General features: G+C 42.8%; 1 protein-coding gene across 8 annotated transcripts in view; it reads left to right on the top strand.

Annotated features, from left to right (window-relative positions):
• The window catches only part of ELF2 (E74 like ETS transcription factor 2), a 39362-nt gene extending 27118 nt beyond the window's left edge, over positions 1-12244 (top strand). For 4 of the 8 annotated variants that reach the window (XM_056321998.1, XM_056322045.1, XM_056322011.1 and 1 more), the window contains 6 exons: positions 1626-1739; positions 2733-2906; positions 4891-4977; positions 9121-9313; positions 9691-10044; positions 10526-12244. In XM_056321998.1, the coding sequence (XP_056177973.1) occupies positions 1626-1739; positions 2733-2906; positions 4891-4977; positions 9121-9313; positions 9691-10044; positions 10526-11153 (1550 nt within the window). In that variant the 3' untranslated portion in view covers positions 11154-12244. Of the gene's footprint in view, positions 1-8; positions 789-1625; positions 1740-2732; positions 2907-4890; positions 4978-9120; positions 9314-9690; positions 10045-10525 lie in introns of those variants that run through there. The other 4 variants (XM_056322006.1, XM_056322022.1, XM_056322054.1 and 1 more) reach the window with 2 other exon arrangements.
• Positions 12245-18436: the final 6192 nt, after the last annotated feature.

Consider the following 18436-nt stretch of genomic DNA (forward strand, 5'->3'; position numbering starts at 1 on the left):
GAACTCTTGCCTACTGCCACTGATAATCCAAAGGGCAGAGCTGCAATAGAAACCCTTTAGTGTGATTTTCCTGTGCCCTTAGGTAGTAGGCTTTTATCGTTCCCAGCCTGGGGCGACATGGTGGTGGAATGTCAGCTTTACCAGGCATCTACAATTCCAAAAGATAAAGCTCCCTAAATAGCATCCCAGGAGAGGAGAGGGCTAGGGGGAGTCCCAGCAGCCAGCCAGTGGGTGGGCAGCTGGGCTGGTCCAGCAAGACGTTTCAGTTGCCCAGAATTTTGCATTTGTGCATCTTCCTGATTTTGTTCACTTTCAGCTTCTGGTTTGTGTCTTTAGTCCGCTGGCTAGTAGGTTTTTCAAGTTTTTAATCCTTGCATTTAAATAAGCTGCATTTTGCTGAAAAGCTTTACTCCATACATGCCTGCACAAATCTGTTAGCGTGTTTTCCTAAGCCAAAAGCAACGCTATAGCAGTATTTTCCCTGCTTTTCACCAAATGAACCTCAGGTCATTTCTTAGATGTTTTCAGTAACGGGATAGATGCCTTGAAGTTCTCATAGAGAGTTATTACGGAATCCTGTTTAGTTCTCTGGCGCTGGAGATGGGTGACCCTGCTTACGCTAAAGATAGATTTCCTGGGCTGCGGGCTGCCTTGCTGGAGCGGTGCAGCTTTGAGCAGATGGCCATAAATGGGGACAGCAACTGGAGCGAGCCGCGTACCTTAGCCCCAGTGTGGATGGTGTGCAACAGGTGTTTCTGCAGTCGCTACTTGTAAAAACCTTTGCAAGGGTGAGGAATACTTGGCTGTGCATAGGATTGTAGTTTTAATTGATAAGTTGGGGAGGGGGGGTTTAGTGTTGCTGCTGCATTTGGGTTGCTGTGGGCTGTGCTGTATCAAGCTTTAGTGTGCTCTCTTGAAGTTACTTTAAACTATTTTTGATTGATTATTTTTTTATAAACTTGCAGAACTTGAAAAAAAGATAAAATTTTACCTTCTTCCCTTAGCTATCATTTAACACCCCGTGCCCCTGCATACTGTTTTGTTATGCTTTGTGTTTTGTTTTTTAACAACCAAGCCTGCTAAACCCAACTCACAGATGTTTTTAGTGTCAGAAAATGAAACCGGATATATCTGTTCTGCAAACTGATCTTGTATTTTTATATATATATATATTTATATTTTTTATACATATATATTTATACAAATAGACTGAAAACCTGAAGAGAGGTGACATTTAGATTTTAATGGGGTAATAGTTGAAGACGGTACTGCTTCCCTGCTCTGCTGTGTTTGTAACCATCCTCATTACAATCTGGTTTGTTCTGGTTAACTCGAAGGCAGAAGACAAATCCCAGAAGTCTGCTTGTGTAAGCTCTTGAGCACCTCATAGAAATGAGAAGCTTGGTTGTGAACCAGAAATCTAATCATAAGAAGTGACAGTGTTGGTTCTGCTTGTCTCATGTCTTCCCTAAAGATTTCTGTTACTGGAAGTTATAAAAGGTGTGAAGACACCTGACAATTTCAGGATTTTCATGCTTAAGATTGATTAGTGCAGTTGCACAGTGATACTTGTGGACTTTCACAAGTAATCTGTTCTCATTTATTTTTTTTTAATCCTTCTACAGTGGAAGCATCGGTTCATGGAAGTAATGTGCACTGCACGGATAAGACAATTGAAGCTGCAGAGGCCTTGCTTCATATGGAGTCTCCTACCTGCTTGAGAGATGCCAGGAGTCCTGGTATGTCAGCCACACTTTCTGCCCTGTGAGCCGTTTCTCCGTCCGCTGATTAGTAAAACAAGCGAATTGGGAAACCTGCTTCTGTGGAGAACTGTATGGTGTTTAAAATGTTTGCTTGCTTATTTCAAAACTAGTGATTCGTTTGAATTTTTACATGATTTCTCCACCCTATAACAAGCATACTTACAGATGAAATTATTGATCTGAGGAGAGGTGGTCGGGTGGAGATCTTTGAGTGGCTACACATTTAAAATTAACTTTTCTGTCTGTACATGAGGAAACACCTCTTCATTGTGTGTGGGGCTGAACGCTGGCACACGTTGCTCCAGAGAGGCCATGGGGTCTCCATCTTGGGGGGTATTCAAAAGCCGTGTGGACACGGTCCTGAGCAACTGGGTCTAGGTGGCTGGACGTGAGCAGGGGGTTGGACAAGGTGCCCTTCAAAGGTCACTTCTAACCAGCCATTTGTGAATTTGACATTTTAAATTGCTAAAATAAAAGAGTTATTTTAGGGGAAAAGTATTTTTGTCTGTCTTCCTGTTTTAGAAAGGATATCCAAACACACTATGTTGCAAAGCATTGTCAGTTTAAAAATCCAAAACTTAGTGTTGATGATTACTTTAACTTGATGTTCCTTCTGAAGTTACTTAATATATGTTGGATGAAATAATGGTCAAACTGAACCCCAAAAGCTACAAAATAGGAAATGGAGATTGGAATAAGGATTGAAGATTAAGCTCTAATTAGTTTCCTTTAAAATTGAGTTTAGTTCCAAAGAATATTGGTGTGATACTTGTCTTCTGCCTAGCAATACTGGCAAGCGTGCCTATTTTTGGGGATTGGATTGTTTTTCTAGGTGACAGGTTGTTGGAGCAGAATCTTTATATACTATTGCATATGCTTTTGTTTCAAATAAGTTTTTGTAAGACATGTTAAAATAACCGTGTAGAAATTTCATCAGATTTTCCTTCCCCCCCCCCACTTCCCTCATAGTGGAAGTTTTTGTCCCTCCTTGTGTGTCAACCCCAGAATTTATCCATGCAGCCATGAGACCCGATGTGATCACAGAAACTGTGGTGGAGGTATCAACAGAGGAGTCTGAACCGATGGATGCATCTCCTGTTCCAACTTCCCCCGATATCCATGAGCCAATGAAAAAGAAAAAAGGTGTGTATGGCTCTTCGTAGGAGCGGTCTCAGAATTGCCTTCTGATGTGCACTGCTGCAGTTGATAGTGGTGAAGATAGGTTGGATGATCTGATTTCTATACTCACATGGACTCCTTGGAGGCTGAAATGTGAGCTCTTAGAAAACGAGTCTGCAACAAGGAAAGAGTAGCAAGAGAATGAGCTTCACCAAGCCATAAAGGAAAATGATGTCTTTGTTGTGGTTTATAAGCACAGTTCACGAAGGTGGAGGATGGGTAGAGACTGATTCAAAGAGGACTTGTGTGGGTAACCGTTGGTGTCTGAAATACGAATGTATTTGGAGAGTGTGTACACTCAGGATTCTTCCAATGAAGTGGCAGGGTAAATAGTAACTTACAAACCCATAAATCGGTTTACAAGATCAGTACAAGATCTTCTTTGTGAGAGAAGTATCTTATTTGTCTGATGGGTGTGTCTTGGGGGAGAAACTGTTCAGAACGGTGTTTGAGTTCCAAGTGTTCAGCTACCAAATGGGAGGGTGGTACCTGGTAGGGTTTCTCTCTGGTCTAGCAGTTTTCTTACAGGCATCAATACAATTCACATTAACTAGGAATACTGTTTTCTCAGAGCTTCCAGACGTACTAAGATGGAATATTTACTTGTAATTTAGAGGGGGCAAAAATGCAGTGTAGCGATAAAGCAATGTGCATCTAAGATCTCTTAAGTTTTAGAGTTAACAGAAACAAACATAGCAAATTAACTGTAACTCTAAGGTAAATTGCATAAGCAAGAAAATTACGATTAAAGCTTTTCTGTAGCTGTAGTCGTACACTGGTTCGGAACTATTTCTTTACATTCCTCTGTGTGTTTGAATGGTCGTTACTGGGCAGATTGTGTTACAGGGCTGTGCTCAGGGAGTTCTGAAATTTTGTGAAGGTTATTTTGTAAATATTTTTTTCCTATTACAGACTCCAAATCCCTGTTCTTAAGTGTGTAGGGTCATTCAGCCATAGTTACAGAGCCATAACTTTGGTCTTCAGAATTAGTGCGTTGTGAAATTCATCATTTAATGAAGAACGTTATTCATCAGCCAAAATTAATGCCTGAGGTAGGAGAGTGTACTGTCGCTGCTTGCCTGTAACTGCAGGCAGAAGCATGGGCTGTGTACAGCCGGCTGCCCTGGGGTGTGATCCTCCTCCCTGCTTGGGCCTGTTTACCTTGAGTAAAAAAGTCACTGAAGTGTGGAAGGATGAAGGAGCGGCAGGTCCTGCCGGGAGAGGATTCCCCTGGCACGGGAAGGCAGCAGCTTAAGCCTGCCGCCTGCCGAGGAGTCCCCTCCTGAGCCTTCTGGCAGGGGCAGGCGGAGGACGGGGGCGGCGTGTGGGAGCCCTGCCAGCCCGCAGCGAGCCGTGGCGGGGCAGCCCCGCGCGTGGGCAGCGGGGCAGGTAGGCTTCCTGGCATCCCTGAGGCTGCGGGTGCCGGTGGAGGCCGTCACAGTGCTCTGCCGTGTGTGCGTCTTGTGCGGCAGCCTTTGCACGCTGAGTGGGAGCTGTTACCTGTAGCTTTTGACAGGCACAAGGTAGAAATTAATGTTCACAATTTCAGTAGTAAAACTTCTTGGGAAACATGGTGCTTTGATCAACACCCATACTAGAATACAAAACCCAAAGCAGATCAAGAAATAATACATTTCAGAGTAAAACACTAAACTAAAAGAATGCAAATAAATTGAAGTTTTACTTTATACGTTTGGTGCTTACCTCACCTGCCATTAACTTGTCAGGAATTGAGTTAAATCTGCCTGTGAAATAAGCAACCACATGATGAATTAAGCTGTATCTGCAGTACTAGTAATCGAAGAATTTAAGTTTATCCATACTCATGGTAAAGAAACAGCAGGGGAAAAAATGCATGAACTCTTTCTTTCAGCAAAGGCAATGAAATACTTTCATTCTGCATATGCTTAATATTTTTTTCCCACCCCCTCTCATATTTTATGTGCAGCTGGCCGTAAACCAAAGACCCAACAATCAGCTATATCTGATGGGTCTCCAGATCTGGGTATAAAGAAGAAGCCTAGAGAAGGCAAAGGTATGTTTTTTTTCATTTATCAAGTCTTTAAAATTATGCGGTGGATATGTATTGTATCTGTCACAGGAAATACACAGATCTTCAGAAAGTTGGTGGATGAGTTTGTACTGACTTCGTTAGAGTTTTAATTTTATTCGATGTCTTCAAATTTTTTTGTAGAAGGTTGAGCACAGGCATGTGTGGAACTGCTCTAGAAATGTGCCCTGTAATACACTCTGCTGTTAAAAGGCTTTCTCCTTTTTCATTTGCTTTGTTTTGTGTTTATTGACTCGTGCTGCCTTTGGTGTTGCGTGTTAACTTACTGCTAGACGGTAATTTGTTAAGCTGCTGCTGAGAGGCTTGTTTTCAAGTAGAAACAGCTTATGGGTGTTTGTAATGGTGATGGTTGAAAATACGTTTTCTTAGTTGATTCACAAACTTCAGTGTGCTTATGTTGCTTGACTAATCGATTCAATTTGGCTTGAGGGGAAAAACGTGGTATGTTTTTCGTATGTTTTTTTACTGGGGGAATGAGGGATTTTGTGCAGGAGAGTCATAGTTTCCTAGTGTTTCTTCTGATGAATAGCGTGTCTCCTGATAAATAGCAGGGACCAAATTCTTGGACTCCAAGCCCTTGCTATTCACTTAGCAGGGAGACAGACCAGGACATTTGCTTACAGGTTTGGCATGCAGTGGATCAGCGCTTCCCCTGGATATAGGTGAAAAATGTGGGTCTCTTCCCTGCTTACTGCACTGACAGTTGTTTGGAGAGGTTGCTATGGCTAGGAGAAACAAAGTTTAGTGGCTTTCAGTGGCAGCATACTAGCTGAAAAAGAGTGTGCAGTGGTCAGCTCCACTATTATTTTGGGATTTGTTTGAAAGCAGGATCCCTGCTGTTTATGTAATTCCTTATCTGGGTATAGTTCCTGAGTCGTCACATTTGGAAGAATGGGACTGACGTCCATGCAGATGTTAGCTTACGAAAACCAGTGCAAACAGTAATTAAACTTCTCTGTAGTGGCCACTGTTGCTGTCTTCGGATTTGGGTACAGCAGTGGACCTCAACGAAGATCACAGATTTTGGCATCTGCTCTACTTAAAAGTACATCTTGCTTAATTTTCTTTTTTTTTTTTTTTTTTCCTTTTAGTATTCTTAAAGCCTTCTTAGCTCTCTTTCTAATTCTGATTTCACTGTTACAGCTTTCCGTTATCTGAATAGTACTCGTAAAATGTCCCAGTTCCTAGTTTATTCACAAATAACTTTGAGAAAGGAGGTCTGTATTTGTGTCTCTTCTAGTTTTTGTCTGTAGTGCTGATTTTACTCAATAGCTGTTGGTTCTATGAAGTGGGAAATGTGTTCTGTTTTGGTTTTGTTTCTGTGGACCCTCATAATGATCTACTTATGTCTCTTGTTCTCACAAGGTATCTCATTCCAGATTTTAACTACAATTGGCATAAAATACTTTTTTTTTTCTTGATGTCGGCTAACTTGATGTCCTGCAAAATAATTTGTTATTGGATTTATTTTTTGTTATCTATTTCAAAAAATTACTTGAAAATATAGGCTATTTTACATGCAGCGTGGCTTTGGAAAACCAGAGATTATTTCTAGAGCACAGTACTGTCAGCAGAGTTAAGTCATGAAGGAGGAGGACAGCTGGTTGTGCACATTTGGAAAGGGGATCTCTTGTGGTCCACGCAGGTACTCCTTCCTTTGTGCGTTCTGATACCTTCTGGTGCAAAGTGAAGCAGCTGTAAATCTGATTTAATGATGCTCTTCAGTTTAAGAAAAAAATATTAAGAAGTCTCTAGTTTCTCCTCTGTAATAAAGTGAGATAGTAGTATGTTTTTTGTCCTCCTCTAGTGGATTGGCAGTTTAGGCGTGGTTTCTCTTTCCATATTTTGTTTTTCATTTGCATAAATCGTAGGCAGTTGGAGGGAGCAAAACTGAGTTTGAGTCTCCACCTAGATGCTGGTACCAATGTGACAGTTCATTGTCACAATGCCTTGTGTCATGCACATGCTTTCTGGTCATTAATCCTTCAGCTTTGAGATGACGGCTAACATTAAGTAGCTGGCAGCTGTAATAATTAACTAGCCACAAAGATATCTTTCATTGTGCAAAATCTACTCTGTATTGAAGTTAAGACAGGTAATAACAACGTCTAGCTCAGCAGCCACTTACAGTACTGCTTAGCATGAGAGCTGTATGCTGTTAAATGAGGCTTCTGTCTTCCTAGCAAGGTTGTCCACCAGGCTGGACTTGGGATCCTTGAGTGGCACTAATGCAAGTGTTCAGATGATAAATTTTACAGCTATGTCTTCCTCAGGAGTCTGTAAGCTTGGATTGATAGCATTAGGAAAGGCTGGTTCTAAGCAGAAAGGGTTTAAAAATGGTTTAGAATTGTATTAAATGTTTCTAAACTAAGTTTTTTGTTAAATGCGTAGCAGCTATAGCTGACACAGCAGCCGTCCTGAAGTATCACTGGGCCTTTACCAGCAGTAGGTGGTTTCTGAATAGTATAGCTATTGCATAGCCTTCCTGTGGAAAAGAAGTTATTTAAGTCAGTATAGCGTATGAGGGAAAAGTGCTTAGCTGGGAGCACTGTTCCTTCAGGAAGGTTAGTCACTTTGAGGAATGATTCTTCTTGATGTTCCTGTTTACTTCCTAATACTGAAGCCCACTTAGATTTCTGCAAAGAATCTGTAGCATACCTGCAGCGTTTGGTGGTGGACCCAGAAATTCTGTTTCTGAGGAGCTAAGGAAAAACCAAAAACATTTCTAGGATGATTTCAGGATTCCTGAGTTCTCTTGTTGACTCTTTCCTCACGTAGGTCCTATTTGAATGTCTTTCAAATCCAGTGGAAGCTGGATTTTGGGAACTCTTGAGGCAGTACTTGCTGTTTATTGGAGCACATGGTAGAACAGGCTTATTCCCTCTCTATGGGGCGGTCTTCCAGAAGATGGAAACTGTAATATTTTTTTACGCTTCCAGATTTTTTTCCAAAGATAGCTAACTTCTTGGAGTCTGCAGCAGTGGTCTTTAACTTGCATTAACGTATTGTAATTGTCTTCAACATGGCATAACAAGTGCTATGCTGGACCACTACATCTCAGGAATTAATGACCTTTTTTTCACAAAAAATAAATTGAAATATATTTTTATTTGGCCCATGTCACCCCCTGGAAGCATGATCAAGTGAATAATTGGGGTTAATGTTCTAAGGTTATTATGCTCGTAGCTCTGTGTTAGTTCTCCCTTTTCAGAGAACTTGAGGAGTCTTTTCCAGCTGTACAAATTGGAATGTGATGGGTTTTTTTTCTTCTGCTTCTCTTCTCCTTTTCCTAGATGCCAATGGTATAGTCAGAGTGCAGACAAACCCCCATATGTTTTATGCCATGCTGATAGTCGCTGACATAAACCCTGTCTTGGGGTTCCTCCAGTGGAAATGGAGGAGTGGAAAATCCTCTTGAAGAGCTGAGAAGTACATTAAATTCTTGTTCTGTAGGCTGACTTCGTTTTTGTATCCCCCTAATTACAGAAGGGTACTAGGGGAATACTTGTCACAAGAAGTGGCTTTGCGCCTAGAAGGACGTTCGTCACTCTGCAGCGTGTATTTGGGAAGGGTCAGAACATGGAGCTGTCAGCAGTTGGTGTGAGCCCCCCAGATCCTGGACAGGAGGCTACGTTACAAACTTATCACAGCTGAGATAGCTTGCTATCGAAGGTTGTATGCCTTTTGAAAATTATTTATATCCTCCTTTCCTTCGGTGTCATAAAATGGACTGGCATTTCCATTCCCTGTTTAAGCAAGTATGAGGAGAAAATTCTGAGCTCTCGTCCTGCCTCTGCTGAACAGATGTAGGTTGTAGTGACTTGGAACGCCCTCCCCCACTTGTGTTCAAGAGCTGAGAATGGGCGCTGGATTGAACAGGCTCCTGTGCTATATAGCAGGTCATGTGGATTAGCTGCTTTCAGAACATAAATATTTATGGAAGCTTTACCAAATTTAACAGAATGAATGAATATGTGCAGGTTACGTTACACCATCTGTAATATTTGCTTGTAATGCAGGTCGTTCATCAGCTACCTATATATGGGGAACAGAAAAGTGTTATCTTTAAAAGTGCATTTCTAATATTTAAATGCTTTCTGATTATAGGAAACACGACTTACTTATGGGAGTTTCTTCTGGACCTTCTCCAGGACAAAAATACTTGTCCTCGATACATTAAATGGACTCAGCGAGAGAAGGGAATCTTTAAACTTGTGGACTCAAAAGCTGTCTCCAAACTATGGGGAAAACACAAAAACAAACCTGACATGAACTATGAGACTATGGGAAGAGCTCTGAGGTAAAAACTCTTACATCCTTAAGTTATCTGCTATAATTTTAAGCCTGATTCTTAATTTTGGCTATAGAAATACAACGGTTGCCCCCTTGCTGACTTAGCTGCTTAAAAAGCATCAGAGACTTGCAGTTTCTATTGCTTTTTACGTTACCAGTTAATTTGCAGTTTAATTCCTGAAGTGTGTATATTTAAAAGGTCAGATTTTTTTTCAGCTAGATCCTTCATATACTTGCCAGTATGCTCTGCCAGCTACTTCCCCCTACCTTCTCACCTCGTAGGTTTTACTGTGGTTACTTCAGATTTTCTTGTTAGCATAGGATGAGGTTTTCTCTAAAATCTGTCACTATGTTGTTTACTATGTAATTGTAATTTTCTTGCAGATACTACTATCAAAGAGGAATCCTTGCAAAAGTTGAGGGACAGAGGCTTGTATATCAGTTCAAGGAGATGCCAAAAAATATAGTTGTCATAGACGATGACAAAAGCGAGTCCTGCAATGAAGACTTGTCAATGCCTACAGATGAAAAGTCATTGGAAAGGGTGTCTTTATCCGCAGAAAACCTTTTAAAAGCAGCAACCTCTGCACGTGGAGGAAAAAGTTCCTCTCAGTTAAGCTGTACCAGAACAGAAAAAGCAGTCACCAGAGTTGTGAATATTGCCTCGCCAGCGCATGATACATCGTCATCTCGTCCCTCAACTACCACTACTACTGTCCCAGCAACGACAGCTCCCAGGTTTGTGTTAACATGGCTTGGGCTTGTCATTTGCTGATGACAAGCAATGTTTTGGTTAGGAAGCTAACCTTTTAGTGTTTTGGTTTGTGTTTGAAATGTTGAAAATTATTTCTGATTTGCAAGCAGCAGTGTAACATGTTAGAATACTAGGAAAGTCTAGTTTATGAGACCAGAGCCAATGGTCAGTACGCTTGTCCTCGTGCATATTTTAAAATTACGTACAGAGATGGAAGGGGAAAAAAGGAGATAGAAATCTTGCTAATTTTCCAAAGTTCTATTGCTAGATGTCCAAAGGGTTTGGCTTTTTTTTGTTAGGTGGTTTGTTTTGGGCTCTTTAAAAGTTTTTGTTTTGGTTTTAAATTTCTGATTTGGTTTTAAAGAACCAATTAAAAATCTGTAAATCCTAGCTCTGGCTGTCCCTGTTGTCATCTCTAGTGGTGCCCTGTGTTCTGGCTTAAACGCACCTGTCTGTATTTTGCAGGACTGTACGTGTGGCAATGCAAGTGCCTGTTGTAATGACCTCTCTGGGACAGAAAATCTCAACTGTGGCAGTGCAGTCAGTAAACACAGGGTCACCATTAATAACCAACACAAGTCCAACAACAGCAACAACTCCAAAGGTAGTAATCCAGACAATCCCTACTGTGATGCCAACCTCTGCTGAAAACGGAGATAAAATCACAATGCAGCCTGCCAAAATCATTACAATCCCTGCCACGCAACTTACGCAGTGTCAGTTACAAACAAAAACGGGCCTGTCTGGGTCAGGAAGTATTAACATCGTGGGAACCCCGTTGGCTGTTAGAGCACTAACCCCAGTGTCTATAGCTCACGGGACACCGGTAATGAGACTATCAGTGCCTGCTCAGCAGGCGTCTGGCCAGACTCCTCCCAGGGTGATTAGTGCAGTTATAAAAAGTCCAGAAGTTAAATCAGACACAGCGGCTTTAAAACAGGAACATGAAGTGAAAACACTGCAGCTGGTAAAAGAAGAGAAGCCGGCAGATGGAAGCAAGACTGTGACCCACGTAGTGGTAGTTAGCACGCCCTCGGCTATTGCCCTTCCTGTAACAATGAAAACAGAAGGAATCCTAACGTGTGAGAAATGAAGAATAGGTTGCTTCCAGCATGGACTTCTAGACTGTTACGGTTTTGAATATACTGACATAACTGGGGGAGGGAAGTGGATGTGATCACCAAGTCGAAAAGGAGAGTTTTGAAATGTTAATAAACATGTTGAAGACTTACTGGAAAAAAAAAAATTATTTTCCCGTGTTTCAGTGGGAATTGAACCACATTGATATGCTGACAAAAACTGTCTCTTCCAGTTGGGAAACAGCTGAAACAATGGAGAAGGAAAGATAGAGGGACTGAAAAGGGACCAAACAGTTCACTACGTTACCTGTTACCAAGTTACACTAAGACCTGGAACACTAAACGAGAGTTGTGTGAGAGGTTTGCCTTGGTTTTTAGTTTTCAGGGGGAGGGGAAAGTCTCATTGTTACAAACAGCAAATTTGATGCATTTTATATGCATACCAGCAATTACTACTGTGTGCCCACAGTACTCAACTGGTGCTATGTGAAAAACTCTGCTACTTAGGTATTGTAGAATGTGAAATAAAGGAGGAGATTAAAGAGCTTCTAAAAGAAGACAGAGACCTAGAGGGATTTTTGTATCATACAGCTTAAGCAGATTCAAAATGAAAGCCTTAGACTGATTTTCAGTTACCTTTCTTGAAATAAGCTAATGGCTTGTTTGTGTAAAGCTTTTTTATTAAAACAAATTTTTTTAAAATCTTGTACCTAGCACAGTATTGTTATAGAATTACATGTAACATATTTTGTATGGTAGTTAAAAGCCTGTCTAAATTTCTTAATTGTGGACAAAATAGCAGCAGGCTTGCTGCCTTCTGCTGTAACATGCCTGTGTCTCTCACTTAGCCTTGACATCTGTGCATACATTACAGTTTCAGCTCTACCCTGTCACTTGAAAGGTCACGCCCAGCATGAGCTTTTGTCAGGTAGTTCTTAACCTGTAAAATTTTTTTAGTTGAAGTTAAGAGGGAAGTACCAGTGTTCAGAATGAACTATAATAGTTTGTATATTCAACATTTGAAGTATATTCTATTTTGTTGTACTCTTGTTTCAAAGTGTATTCAAGTAGGTTTTACTGAAATATAGAAACAAAATTTAATGGTGTTCAGTCTGCTTTGTATTTTTTGCTTTTTCTTCTTTTCAACCTATAAATGTTTTTTTCTGCTTATTTGAAACCTTCCAGGCATTCAGCCTAAGGTAGCTGATAGAGTGTGGAAATTGGGAACTCCTCACTACTCTGGTACTCGGAACAGCTGACCAGCTCTCACGCTGAAATGTTTTTCATTGAAATGTCTTTCATTGAAATGTCTGTGAAACTTGCAGTAGTCGGTGAGGTAACTTCTGACAGGGTTCTACTTCTCTTAGTCTTTTTCAGGACGGTGAGCATACACAGTGTTCCTGCATTGTGGCTAATCACGTGCGTGCTTGTGGAATAACTTTGAGTAGCTTAAGAGGTTACTGCCCTCCAGCAGACAGGCGGGTGGTAACTGTGTGTGCTCCCAGCTGCTTTCATGCAAAGAAGGCTTTTATTTATTTTTTTTATTTGCTTAAATAACTCTGAACGTCAGTAACCTGTAGAGCTCTGTGAACTACCTAACTGTTCCTCCAGCTACACCTTAATTTCCTAAGGCTGCGCTGCAAGGCAAGGTAGGAATGAGCAGACTTGGCTACTCCAGCGTACTGATCTGACGATCTCACAGAAGCAAGCTGAAAGTACCAGTAAGTAGAAACTGTGAGAAGAGAGAAATACAAAGTTATACTGCTGGTCCTTTTGGTGGTGTTGCTGTTAATGTTTCCAACTGGTGGTGTTTTGACTTCAGCAAAATTAAGTGACTCCCCCACCCCACCCCCCCCCCCCCCGAATGAAGTAAGTATCTAAATAGATTTTCTATTTAGAACTGCACTGAAGTTACGGGTATCATGATACATTACTGTGGGGTAAAGCTCGGGTGAGAACACACTGTACGCAAATTGCTCCATAGTTGCAATCCGCGTGCAAGAGTTCGGCTTAAAATAGATGCCGGGTAGCTTACCCTGCTTTCATGGGGACCGTGCTGGTGCTGCAACAATGACTAGAGAAGCAGCACATCAGTTTGTGGGTAGCCAGGTGCCCAGTGGCACCCCCGGTTCCCAGTAAGGTGCCCTGGAAAGTCTTCAGAGCCAGGGGCTCGGGTAATCTTGAAATAATTTAAGTCTAAATGCCCATTTAAGTACTTCATGCCTGGAGGAGCAATTTTAACAGAAATCTGGAACTGAGGGTCTTCAATTACAATAAAGGAGGCCTGAATTAAAATACCGAAAAGCGAGTTACCTCTAGAGTCCTAGCAGTAATCCTTGTTCTTCCCTCCGACTGAGAAGTAAGAAATGTGGGAATAGCTCCATGCAGCCAGGCCAGCATATGGGGAACTTTGCAAGTCTTCTGAAAAAGGGATTCTTTTTCATACTCTTAAGCAGGGAAGCAAAGTTGAAGAGCAAATGAATGAACAAGGTGAAACAGGTAAGTGTGGTGTAGAAGGCAGCAAACCCTTCCGCCAGCAGTTAAAACCAAAGAAGCAAAGGTTCTTACAGATGAGCTGTGTTTCTGGCCTGGGAAAGAGGACAAAGACTCCTTGGCAGAAGGAGATGCAGGAGAAGAAAGAGGATTTATGTTGCCAGGAAAGATAGGACAGGAAGGGAGGTCCTGGGGAGCTTGGCGATGGCTTGACTAATTCAGTAGTCTGAGAGGCAGAAATCTTCTGGGTAATGGGAAACAGAGCAGTGTGAAGAGAGGGGGGTAGAACAAATTGGAGCTAGAAGATGAGAGAAAAGTAATAGCATTTTAAAACCCACATTTATAAGTCTTCTGTAAGAAATCCTTCTCTAAATGGCTGTTACTTGGTCATGTATGAAAGAGCCGCTGTATCTCAGTGCGGAGTGTCTGTCTGGAGTATTTGTAGTCGAGACCTTTCCAACACCTAATTTAGATACACTGGAAGTCAAATGGGGACAGACTTTTCTTGGAAATAGATAAGGATCTCCAGCTGATGGTCTCCTTATCTTAAGTTAGAGCCAAGACTTCCATCGTGTAACAGCAAAACCGAAAGGATCGCAGGCCCCGTCTCGGCTACTGGTGGCAGGCTGCTCGCAGCAGCTCCCGGGCGCTGCTGTTGCTGTCGGTGCTGTGTCTTGCTACAGAACTGGCGATGGCCGCCTGGCTCTCGCCCCCGGCCACCCGGCGAGCGGCACTGGAGGACGTTAACCAAAAGTTTGTTAAGCGTTTTGAGAACCTCAATCTGTACGAGGATGCGCTGTAACTGAAATGGAAAGGGTTCTTAACCCGGCTTTGAGCAGTAAAAGAGTGTTTCTATTAACCTTCCCGTGTGTGCCTTTGTATTCTTCTCTTTTGTGTTTGTACTTCTAGCTAGCAGCTAAATTTAAAAAAAAGACAGGTTTTTTGTGAGTCGGGGATTCCAGCGGGTCCGTTTTAAGCACAGCTCTCCAGCGTTGCTTTGCGGGTGCGTGGCTCCTCTGAGCTGTTCCGAGGTCCCGTTGTTCGTCAGAGGTGGTATGTAATCCGGGTGACAAGCCGTGCTCCTTGCAAGAGGCAGCCTCTCCCTGGGGGTTTCTGCAGCTAAATGTCGGGGCGAGATTCCCACCCGTAACTGAAAGTCTGGGATTGTTCTCTGGCTCTCTGCAAGCTCACTCTTTATCGTGGCTGCTTTAAGCAGATCTAAGCAATTACGATGGGGGCAAGAAATATTTTTACTGGTGGTGTTGGAGTATGTGACTTCAGGAGGAGGGAGCTTTGGTCAGGTTTGTAATATCTGAAATGGGCAAGGGGACAGTAAAACACTGAAGAAGTCCCCAGCTATACTCCTAGACTTCTGCAAACTGTTGAAAAATGCATTTTGTCCATGCGTCGAAGCAGCACTAGGTTTTACATGTGAAACGGGTGGCTCATATAGAAGAGTCCAGGCTTAATTTCTCCTCGGCAAGTGTAGTAACTTCTCTAGATGTGTGAGTGGAATGAAACTCTCGTGTGAAGTGAGCAGGCTTTGTACAGAAGGCATTGAAATATAATACAGCCATGGTACCACGGATTCTATAGATGTAAACACCAACACTTATTTTTCAAATTACTATTGTAATTACAGGACAGACAGGGTAATGCTGGGTAATCCACAGGGGAAAAGCTAACTGTTGCAACCCAGAATAAAGATCTGAATATCAAAATTTCTGGGTTGTGGCAAGGAAAGTTGAAAGGGGAATGCTATCCCAGAGACCGGTCTTTTTGTTACTGTCTCTTGGACAAAGCGCGTCTCGCTTAGCAAAGGGTTCTGTGCCTGGATGTAACCCAAGGGATCTGGGCGGAGGGTGCTGTGGGGAAGGCTGAGATCTTGGGAGCCTCTGCTAATTGATTTAATGAAATTTAGGACTTTGGAGAATTACATCTGAGCTGATCGAGGATCAGTGAGCCAGGGGCAGTCAGGAGTTGATAAGAAAGCAGAGAGGTGTTTGAAGCCTCGGTTCTTGTTCACCTGCCGTGTGCAGCAGGGGTCTCAGTGACGCATGAAGGTTGGCGCAGCCAGAACAAGCTGAATTCCATTTCTGCCTGGTAGAGCCAGTTCAAGTAGCGGGTATTAAGCTCATTAAGTGAAGAAGGTCCAAGTGATGCTATCTACTGCTGATCTAATTGTTCTCTAGGAGAGATAGCGTTTTAATAAGCTTGCAACAGCTTCTGCCTTTCAGCAAATTAATTAAGTGGGTCATTTCTTCCTTTAGCTAGCTTGAGGGTGAGGGAAAACTGTCGCTGCTAAAGCTAATGCAGCTTTTCTTCAAGATTAGAGCAAGGGATCTGTTGAGACTTTTTTTAGCCTTGGTGTGCTTGTAAGGCAGAAGGCCACAAGAAGAGCTTTGAAGACATTTTTTACTGTTAAGAGTCATACTGCTACATAGGAAGAAAAAAAAAAAAGAAACCCTTCCTGCTGCTTCCTATGAAAAATATTCAGTGTACTGGTATTTATAGCAGGCAAAAGCATTTCAGTGCTGCAGGCCTGCCTCTTGCTGCATAAAACAAAGCAAGAGCAATATTTCATTTAAGTTTTCCAAAAGAGCCTGTCTGCAAAATACATTTTTATAGCAAGTACTGGAATAAAAGGGCGAAGCCGACTGGGAAGTTACCAGATAATTTCTGTGCCATGTCTACCTTTTATTAAAATACAGCAGAAAAGGGTTCACCGTTACGCTGTGGCAGGGGGGTGTGATTTTCTGAGTGATAACCTAAGAACTGCCTTGCGGTGGGGAGAGACCCCAGCCTGTTCGCAGTCATTCCACCCTCCCCTCCCCTCCCCTCCCCTCCCAAATTACCCTTTAAGGACGTGAAGCGGTGGACATCCACTGTCACATGTCCAGGGTGAGATAAGAATCTCGGCCCTTTCCACTTTGGAAGAGCTCTGCAAGGATAGCAATAGCATACAAATCATGCTGCTTCCCACAGTCTGGTTTCTTTTTGTTGGAGAGTGAGCGTTGAAAGCAAGGGTCTGAGTAAAATGGCATAAGAACCTTCCAGATACTAAATATCGTCACCCTGGGAGAGTGATGGTGGGAGTTTCATAGCTGTGACACTTTAGCTCCTGCTGGTAAAGCAAAGTGTCCCGTAACGGGTGCTGTGGCTCTGTGCCCTGGCAGTGGCGGTGCAGTACCACGCTAACGGCCACCCTGGGCTGTCCTTAGGAAAACAGAGCTGCCTGTGCAAAAGTAAAATGGAAATTAAGGGCTTTTTGTTGTTGTTGTGGGTTTGTTTGGTTTGAGGTTTTTTTGGGTTCTGGGGTGGGGTTTTTTTTTTTGTTTTAAATACAGAGCTGAATGCAGTATTGTCCTTGCTCTCAAGGCAACGCACATTTTCTACCACAAGTGTAGTTTCTTCTAGAAACTGCCTACAGGGTCTGAATGGAAACTCCAGCTTCTGGTGTGACTTTCTGTGGTAGATAAGCAAGGATTTGATTTATTAAAGGTGCCACGTGTTGCTTTTAGAAGTGTTTAGCTACAGATGACTAGATATCTCCATTAACGGGCAAGTGGATTATTTCTCCTCCTCTCAAAGACCATTTGAGGACAGAGCCTAAGAGAAGATAACCCTCAAGGAGAAGCACTGCATCTCCCCTCAGAGAGCAACTGAGGGCAGCCAGCACCATGAACAGAAGAAGCTGTCTAAGTCTAGCTGGTGTGAAATGCTTACAGCAGCTCAAAGGTCTGCCTTTCTGTGGGGCATCAGGAGCTCCTCATCCCTGGCCCAGAATCTCCCCGAAAGGAGCCACCCCTTCTGGCTTCCAGGGACACAATTTGCTCTTTCTGAAATGCCAGCTGAAGGAGGCCCTGGCTGGCAGTAGTTGATGCCACATCATCCTGGGAAGAGCATTCACCAAGGAAGCCAGGCTCCTTGGTTGTAAAATCCTTTCTGTCTGCAGAATTCCAAATCCACGCTTGCTAGAGGAATCTGTCATCCCAGGCTGGTTAGAGGGGCCTCAGCTCTTTGCTCAGAAGCAGATCATCGCTCTCATTCCGCAAGTGTCAGGAACACACGCAGAGCATGTTACAGCTGTGCACCACAGCACTTCACACATTTGCCTGAAAGGGAATGTTTGTGTGGGAATTTGGGACTTCTGGTGGCCAGACTCTGCTTTGCTACCAGCAACGCAAGTACAGTAACTTACGGGTTGTGTGAAACACCTACCTTGGCATTTCTTGCTCTTCAGATGATGTTTTAAAATACAAATACAGCTGTCTGTTGTGCCCTGTTTGGGCACTTCAAGTTTGAGAACGCACTTGCCGTGAAAGCAAAGCAGCCGTGCCAACTTTTAAAATTAGGACTGCAGGGTCAGGGGAAAGAGGTCTGGAGCAGGTGGCGTCACCACTGCCTTGAAGCTTGAACAGTCAGTAGCTGAAAGAGATCAACTGCTACCGACAGGGAAATGAACCAGATGGCAGCAGAGAGACATAACTTTTTTTTTTTCCAAAGACTTTTATTAATAAACACTTTGAACACTTTACTATGGGCCTTACTCTACATGGAAGTACTGCTTTATTTCTTCTCCCTCATCTTTTCCAGCTATCTAAACGTCAGCCCAACTCCAACTGTTGTCTCTCTTCCCTCCTCTCTCCCCACCTCATTTTCCAGCATAGTGGCACATTTACAATCCATATATGCAATACCAATGAGCGCTACTCCATGCACCAGAGTTACTGTATAGCACAGCCCTGTTGTTGCTTGGGTGCTTCGCCAGAGTTGCCACGGAGAGAGGCTCCTGAACGCTGCT

This window comes from Falco biarmicus, chromosome 1 (assembly GCF_023638135.1).
Source record: "Falco biarmicus isolate bFalBia1 chromosome 1, bFalBia1.pri, whole genome shotgun sequence".
Classification (NCBI taxonomy): domain Eukaryota; kingdom Metazoa; phylum Chordata; class Aves; order Falconiformes; family Falconidae; genus Falco; species Falco biarmicus.